General features: G+C 38.2%; 2 protein-coding genes across 2 annotated transcripts; both read left to right on the top strand.

The window, feature by feature from the left end:
- The first annotated feature begins 2,723 nt into the window (after positions 1–2,723).
- On the top strand, positions 2,724–3,587 carry LOC105556013. The gene has a single exon (XM_012003068.1). The coding sequence runs from the start codon at positions 2,724–2,726 to the stop codon at positions 3,585–3,587; it is 864 nt and encodes a 287-aa protein (XP_011858458.1).
- Positions 3,588–3,755: 168 nt separating this feature from the next.
- LOC105556012 lies at positions 3,756–5,375 on the top strand. Its single transcript, XM_012003067.1, has one exon. The coding sequence runs from the start codon at positions 3,756–3,758 to the stop codon at positions 5,373–5,375; it is 1,620 nt and encodes a 539-aa protein (XP_011858457.1).
- The last annotated feature ends 3,638 nt before the right edge of the window (positions 5,376–9,013 follow it).

Here is a 9,013-nt window from a genome sequence, read left to right as displayed (position 1 = left end):
CTAGAGAACCGCAGTAATGGAACAATGGCATAAGCGAGGGGGATATTAATATAAGTGATATCCTCGACGTGATTCAAACCACGGATCCTGGTTTTATGGCCACCATAGCGATGGACAGCGAGTACGTTCAGCCGCACGTCGAGATCTTGGAACAGCCGGCCAGTAAGGCGCTGCGGTTTCGCTATGAATCCGAGGACAGGTCGGCTGGCAGCATACCAGGTGTCAACAGTACACCGGAGAACAAAACCTTCCCTAGTATACGAATCATGGCCAGAACATCATAAGGATAATACAGAATCAGCATTGCTGCAGTTGCCAAATTTTGACATAATAAATTGTGTAGTCATCGATTCTATGCACCTGCTGTATCTTGGCGTAATGAAAGCTTTATTGGAAAAATGGATATTTAAGAAAAGTATTGCAGGACTTAAAAGATGTGAGATACAGTATTTGAAAGATGTAATGGCTTCTATCACTCCAGACATACCGTGTGAATTTCAACGAAAGAAATTTGACATAAGCATATGGTGCAGATGGAAAGCGACATAATACAGATTTTTTTTATTACATTGTAGCTCAACAGTGTTGAATACTGTACTGTCTAAAGATTTTTATAGACATTTCTTACTTTTATTTGTAGCATGTCGTATGTTAAACAACCAAAATGTAACACTATCACGTTGTAATTATGCCCAAAATTTTTAAGAAAATTTTTTCATTTATTACCATCTTTTTATGGTGAACAGTATCTCAAGTATTAAATATGCATTATTTAATTCATGTAGCTGACGATGTAAAACATTTCAAGATGCCATTAAAAATAAAAAGAAAACAGTATCTAGAGAAATGTGTCTACAAAATTTCTGACATTTATAATTATAAAGGAGTAGAATACATTACTGTATCCAGCATTAAAGTGAATAACTTTACAATAAAATGTGTCCATCCTGACAATATTGTTCAAATGAAAAATAAAAAGATTTTTAGGATTAAAGTAATATTAATGAAAAGAGAAGTTATTGAGGAGATAAATAAATTACAAAATTTATACATATTGGGATATGAACTGGCTGATCCACAGGAGGCATTTAATTACCCAATTTCATCTAAAGAGGTTGGAATTACTGTTGGCAGTACATTCGTGAAATTTAAAGAAATTTTTTCAATAGAAGATGTAGAGTGCAAATGTATTTTGTTACATATTAATAATAAATTATACGTAATTTCATTATTGCATCATTAAATAGAATACAGGAAAATAATATTTTTTTCTCGACATATTCTCCACAAATTACATTTCTACTTACATGCATTTAATTGCATTTCTACTTACAACCACCTGATAGTTGATTCTCAAGAAGTAAGTATAACTATTGATTATCATTGTAAATTTTACATACATACATGCATATGCATTGATTTAATATTTTTATTAGATGGCGGGTGAAAAGAAGTTATACGCAGTAGTACTGTTTCTCCCCCGAAAGGAGAGCAAAAATTTAGTAGATTTGGTACCATCCTCCTGGATTGTCACGAAGGAAGATAAAATAATGTGTCGGTACCCTGGATCGGAGGATTATTCTAAAATAGCAGATTGGACAGCTGAAATGAATCACGAGACATTGCGAGTAGACGATTGATTCAATTAGAGCGACGTTTCAGGAAGAATAGGTCGTTGCAAGAACAATATGTAAGCTTCATGCGCGAATACCAGGATCTCGGGCATATGTCTGTCGTGCGTGATGTGTCACAAGAGATTCCAGGTAAAATCGTTTATCTTCCACACCACTGTGTGTTTAAAGAACCAAGTAGCAGTACGAAAATTAGAACGGTATTCGACGCATCAAGCAAGACAGACTCCGGAGTAGCATTAAACGATGTACTTCACGTAGGGCCCACATTACAGAGCAACTTGATAGAGATAGTCATGCGTTTTCGTTTTCACAACATTGCGTTAACCGGAGATTTGCGCAAAATGTACAGACAAATAATTATGCATCCATCTGACCGCGATTATCAGCGCATATTATGGAGAGAATCCCCTGAGGAGTCCTTGCGAGAATTTAGACTAAATACTAGGGTTGTAACGAATATTCGCTTTCGCATATGCGAAAGCGAGACTTTCGCATCATTTTAGACTCTTGCTTTCGCTTTCGCTTTCGCAACTAATTATGCGAAAGTTTTAGCGAAAGATTTTGTCCGGCCCGCACGTAGAACTCTAACCTAACCTACAATATTTTAGAGCTTTATTTTATTCTGAAATGATAGAAAATGTTTATTTTGTTTGATTAGAAAGTGATATCTCCGTTCCTGTTCTGTGTTACATTGAATAATGTATTTTATATGATTATAATTAAAATAAACAAGTTACTAATTTACTAATTTGCATTTCTCATTCAATAATTTGAATTAGAAATATTTTTTAATTATTATTAGATTATTAATTACATAACATTTTTTCCTAACTGTCAATTATATCATTCAGTAGAAAGAAACAAGATCTTTCGCATTCGCATTCGCTTTCGCTTTCGCTTTCGCAAAAAGATATGTTTTCTTTCGCTTTCGCATTCGCTTTCGTTATAACCACTTTCGTTACAACCCTACTAAATACCGTTACCTATGGCGAAGCGAGTTCGTCGTATCTGGCTATTAAATGTATTCGTCAAATCGCGGAACAAGCGGGAAGCGAATTTTCTATTGCGGCACGAGTTATATTCGATGAAATGTACGTAGGTGATATTCTGACCGGAGCTGACAGTGTCCAAGGAGTCATCGAGACGCAACGGCAGCTTACAGCATTGATGCAAACGGGCGGATTTGAAATCCACAAATGGTGCACGAACTGTCCGGTAAGCTTGGCCCATTTACCACAAGAGCAACGAGAAGATCCTTCGAAGCGCAGTATCGACGCTAATGACACCATCAAGACGCTAGGTCTTGAGTGGAACCCGAAGAACGACATGTTTTGTTTCTCGGTGAAACGAACGGAATCTGCTACCACAAAGAGGCAAGTATTGTCGACAATCAGCAAAATTTTTGATCCGCTCGGATTGATTGGCCCAATCTTAACCGCTGCCAAGATACTGATGCAGGAGACATGGCGAATCGAAGCTCAATGGGACGAGCATCTTCCATCCACATTTGTCGAGAAGTGGGAACAATTTAGGCAAGATCTCAATTCGGTGGAGGCGATATTAATTCCAAGACGGATTATATCGTGTGACAAGCCAGAGCGAATATCTCTTTTTGGATTCTGTGACGCATCGGAGGCAGCGTACGGGGCTTGCCTGTACATACAAGCCGAAGATAAAAACGGAATACTCACGTCAAGGTTGCTGTGTTCCAAATCACGAGTCGCACCTGTCAAACCAACTTCAATACCTCGGTTGGAGTTGTGTAGTGCAGTTCTATTGGCTCGTCTGATTGCAAGCGTTCGTAAGGGCTTACGAGTGCGAATTAACGATATTCGAGCCTGGTTCGATTCAACTGTCGCACTGTGTTGGATTCGTGGCGATGTATCTCGTTGGAAATTATTTGTCGCGAATCGAGTGTCCGAGATTACCCAGATATTACCAGCGGAGCATTAGAGTCATGTCCAAGGTAGAGAGAATCCCGCTGATTTAGTATCTCGTGGCACCAGTCCGAATCACCTCAAGAATTCCTGTCTATGGTGGTCGGGGCCTCAATGGCTACAAGAAAGACGTCCATCGCCTGACGACGGTTCAAGGTTCGAGTTCCCAGGCGAAACACTGGCAATGATCAAAATTGAAGAACGAAAGTTGTCCGTTCCCAGTTGCAATCTCGTCAGCGAGAAACAACAGCCGAGTCGAGAAGTCATCGAACGATTCTCGTCACTCACCAAAATTGAACGAGTTTGGGCATATGTTATGAGATTCACGTCAAACCTGTCCAAGGGATCGATTGAGCGAACATTCGGCAGATTATCGGTAGCAGAATTGCAAGAGGCTCATCGACATCTGGTTAAGCAAGTTCAAGCTACTCATTTCGCAGAAGAAACATCGGCATTGCAAGGTGGTCGCGACTTGAAGACTTCTAGTAAACTTCTTCAATTGCGTCCCTTTGTCGATGATCACGGCGTGCTCAGGGTGGGCGGTCGATTGCAACACGCGTTGCTATCATTCGAGCGGAAGCATCCCATCATATTGCCGTCTGGAGATCGATTTACAAGATTATTATTCGAACGAGAACATCGACGATTGTTACACGCAAGCCAACTGTTATTGTTGTCATCAATCAAGGAGCGCTATTGGCCTCTCAGAGGTCGAGACTTAGCACAACAAGTGTGCCGTACATGCGTTTGTTGCGCAAGAAACAAGCCACCAGCTTCATCGCAAATTATGGGGTCGTTACCAAGCGATAGAATTCATCCGAGTCGAGCCTTCACAATCACTGGCGTCGATTTTGCCGGTCCTATAACGACTCTAGTTAACAAGGAACGTGGACGCAAGACGAACAAGTCCTACATTGCTTTATTTGTATGTTTTTCAACCAAAGCCATTCATTTGGAAGCCACAAGCGAGTTGAAAACCGCTGCATTCGTCGCATCCCTGAGACGATTCATCGGTCGACGAGGAAGGCCACGCACCCTGTACAGCGACAATGGTACAAACTTCATCGGAGCAAATCGCGAATTGAGAGAAGTTTATCAGTTCGTTCGTGCAGAAGTAGAGACTGGCATCGGTGACATGTTTGCAAACGAAAACATCGAGTGGAAATTCATTCCCCCCGACTCTCCACACATGGGAGGACTATGGGAAGCAGGGGTAAAATCTTGCAAGTACCACCTCAAGCGAATTATGGGCAACGTTCTATTCACCTTTGAGGAACTGGCTACAGCGCTCAGTCAAATAGAGGCGTGCTTGAACTCGAGGCCGCTATCTTCAATGTCTGCGGATCCAATGGATTTACAACCCCTCACGCCAGCGCATTTTTTAATAGAAGAAGCATTGACGAGTTTGCCTGACGTTAATGTAACGATAATTCCGCTGAACCGTTTAGACAGGTGGCAGATGATTCAGCGAGTATTTCAAGATTTTTGGAAACGGTGGGTGGCAGAGTACCTCAACAATCTTCAGGGCCGCAGAAAGTGGCGAATTGCAAAGGAGAATTTAAAGGTCAATGATCTGGTGATCATAAGAGAAGAGAACCTTCCGCCTCTCAAGTGGAAATTGGGTCGAGTCATAGAGTTGCATCCAGGCAGCGACGGTCTAGTTCGAGTCGCTACAGTTCGCACATCCGGTAATAACGTCAAACGATCCATCGTAAAACTTTGTAAGGTGCCTCTAGCGTCAGATTCCGATTCACAAATTAGCTGCGCTAATTTGGTGGGCGGTATGTTGGGCATAGGACATTAAAGCGTAGTTCATAAGTGCGCGCACGAATCGAGCGCTGTGCTCGAGCGGCTGTATGTACGTGGTTAGATGGCGTGCGAACAAAGGATAAAGCAGTTAGTTGAGCAGTAGCAAGCAGCGATACAAGACGTTTGTAAAATCTGTATCCGCATCTGAATAAACCATCGCATATATCTTGGAACGAGTACCTGTATCATTACGAACACAGTATTTTTCATATAATTAACATAACGCTATTACACTTTTTTTTATTGATTTGTATGAAGAATAATATTTGACTAATTTGCACGAAGTATTGACTATTTTTTCAGTTTTAATAAATAATATATTTACGCGTAAATACGATACTTTTTAGTTTTAATGGCATTTGAGTTGTTCGTTTAAAGCAGTGGACCCTAATTATTTTTGAATAGTGTTTTATACATAATATATTGTATCGATTCGTCGATTGAACAATATATTATAATATGAACAAACGAACGTCGAGATGTTCGTTGCGTTTTAATTTTTTATATGCCGTTATGCATTGTTAAATGTGCAATACATCATATGTAAAGCAAATTAAACTATTAAAATTACTCCAATTTATATAAAGATTGAATAACACTAATTGTATGTATATTGTATACCTATCTACATATACAAATTTAAGCAGATAAAACAGCTAGTCTACTCATCAGACAATTAAATGTAATTCGATCCAAAGATAAAAATCCAATTCACATTTAATTGCTTGGTGAACATATTCTATCTGCTTTGTCTACTTGAATTCGCAATATTTTAATTATGTCCAATTTTGGTCCATTTTATGCGTAAAATGGATGTTTTTTGAAAGTCCAAAAGGGTAACACTGTACGTCTTTAAAACATCCTAAAGATGTTTACGGCTCTAATTCGGATGTTTGAAATACGTCCAAAACATCCAATATATACATTTTTAATACGTTTTTAAAACATTACTGTGCTGTCTGGGAACGACTTGATACTGAGTGCCTGTCAGCAGCTGGGAGTGCCGAAAAGAAAAGGCAATGATACCGATCGGCTGATGTGTCTAAAATTAATTTTGGACCAGGAAAACGTGGACGTCCGTTGCACAGACAGTAAGTACACCTCAATGTATGTCATGAGTAACAGAAGGCATTCTGATATTGCCGATTTAGGGAAATTTACAATCATTTTTTTAAACTTCAGGAAAGTAGTGACATTTAAACGATGCAAGATAAATATACTATAATATACTGTAATATACCCCGAGAATAATCTTCACCAGAAGCATTTCACAGCCCTGCATATTGCAAGGAAGCAGAATAACATATTTAATGGACTTATTAATTATAACCGCTAGACCGCCAGCAGCAATTCAATTAGAAACACAAGATTATAATCTGGACAGCTCAAATGTGTATTCGGATGAAACCATGTTTTAGTGATAAGAGCAATATCAATTTTATTGTATTGTTATATATGACATCGTAATAATATTGTACTAAACTTGATTTTGACATTGTACATCTTTGGGGGGATAGTATCGATCACAGAGTACTAAACGAGATACGAAAAGTGTAATTTCAATTAGAAGAATCCAATTAAATCTTTATAACGAAGAATGCATGGTATCTAAATAATTATTTGTTATATATAATTTTTTAACGTCTACAAAATAATGTTATTGCACCAATTCGTTATATAACGTGCTCTTCGTCAGTTTCACAGTATCGTGTATTCGACAAGGAACAGTTTGAAACCGATCGAAAAGAGTGGAGGCAAGCGAAAACGACGTCAACGAAAGATTCGAAAGACTCAGACCTTTCGAAGAAAAAATCCGTTGAAAACCCGTATGTAAGAATTTGACAAAAAATTATGGATAATCTCTTGCACGATTTTTGTAAAAATATTTTCTGCTTTTGCGTGAAACCGGTGAAATTATTACGTGCAAGATTTTTAGTAAGAGAAAGCATATGGTATTAAAAAAAAACACTTGTGTATAACTTTTTAAAAAGAGAGTTCTACTTCCACATTAATTTATTCTTGCAATATTTAAGGTAAACGGCCCTGTTTCTGACACTGCCGTAGTTTCTGACACTAACGGTACATTTATATTTGTAATGAATGAAGTTTTTGTCAAACATTAAAAAGATTACAGGCAAATTAAAGAACGCTGCTTTCTATTGATTATTGCAGAGACACATTTTTTAAAATCTTTCGAATAATATTTAAATTTACCGGTGAAAGGGGCGACTCGTTTTTCAGTGGCTTCTGAACGGCATTCTTGTCTGGACACATCTTAGCGGTAGCAGGTCTAAAATTGCCGATTTTTAGCGTCACGTAAGTATTAATCGCTATAAAAATTATGTAAACACGTTCAGCACGAACCACATTATCTATCAGAAAGTAATAATTTATCTTTATCTTAGTTTTTCTCTTAAATTTCCGAAGTCAATAAGGGCGTCACACAATTACGGTTATGTTTCACTTTCTGACACCGAATTCGTAACCTATTTGTATTTATAACTGTTTGTAGTTTTATTCAATATATTGATAATATATGTACATTGGAAAAAGAAAAAATCTGCTGCAGCAAAGTTAGAGGAAGACGTGATGGAGACTTCGGAGGCAGCTAATTCAATAACTGCATTTCAGACTGCATCGAAAAGGAACAGAATACTTTTTCCAAACTAAGTATATTTAGATTGCATTTTCAATAGGAATTATTTTAATATATTTTATTTTTAATATGCTTAGGGAAAATAAAAATCTGCTACGATGTACACAGATGCTACACTCAAGAATGATTTAGACGCAATAAAAATAGGGATGCCTGTCAGCACTGCATCGAAGCTGTACAATATCCCAAGAACTACGTTGCTGTACAAAAAACGTGGCACATTGGCACCTGTTATTAAATCTAGAGGACCTGAGTGTATACTTGGAGAGGAATACGAACATCTCGTACAGTGGATTTTGTATATGAGCCAAAGTGGATTTCCTGTGTCACGGGTCCAACTCTTTGATAGCGTTCAACTGCTGCTTAAACAGACAAAGAAGACGACAGTGTTTAAAGATAATCGCCCTGGCAGACACTGGTATGATGCCTTTCGTGCGCATCACAAGAATTTGACCGAACGAATGTCTCAGAACTTGACACACAGTCGAGCCTCAGTAACGGAAGATAAGCTACGAACGTGGTTCAACGAGGTGCGGATGTATTTTGAATCGAAGTCGCTTCTTCATATTGATCCTTCTCGCGTATTCAATTGCGATGAATCAGCTTTTTTTTAGTCCCAAAGAAGTAAAGTATTAGTAAAAAAAGGTGACAAAACAGTTTATAATTTTGTAAATAACGATGAAAAGGAATGCTTGACTACGCTCATCTGTGGAAATGCGGGCGGAAAAATTGCTTTTTTTCTAATTAGAAATTTGCACATTGCTTCCATTGTTATGGCTTCCTCATAGAGGAAGCTTTAAGAACGAAATAAGAAAATTTGAATACTTTCAAGAAACATCGTAGTAAAGTTAGATTTCTCTCTTAAAGCTTCCTCTATGAGGAAGCCATAACAATGGAAGCAATGTGCAAATTTCTAATTTGCCTACTTTAATGGTGAGGAAGAAATGTGCAAATTTCCAATTTGCACGCTTCAATTA

Source organism: Vollenhovia emeryi, unplaced genomic scaffold (assembly GCF_000949405.1).
Source record: "Vollenhovia emeryi isolate VEMERY1.0 unplaced genomic scaffold, V.emery_V1.0 DF940444.1, whole genome shotgun sequence".
Taxonomy (NCBI): Eukaryota; Metazoa; Arthropoda; class Insecta; order Hymenoptera; family Formicidae; genus Vollenhovia; species Vollenhovia emeryi.
Note: the sequence above shows the minus strand (reverse complement) of the source record. Positions and strands in the feature narration are given on the sequence as shown.

What these genes read in the sequence shown, in the direction of transcription:
- LOC105556012 (XM_012003067.1), top strand. Translation starts at nt 3,756, where the DNA reads ATGATCAAAATTGAAGAACGAAAGTTGTCCGTTCCCAGTTGCAATCTC.
- LOC105556013 (XM_012003068.1), top strand. Translation starts at nt 2,724, where the DNA reads ATGTACGTAGGTGATATTCTGACCGGAGCTGACAGTGTCCAAGGAGTC.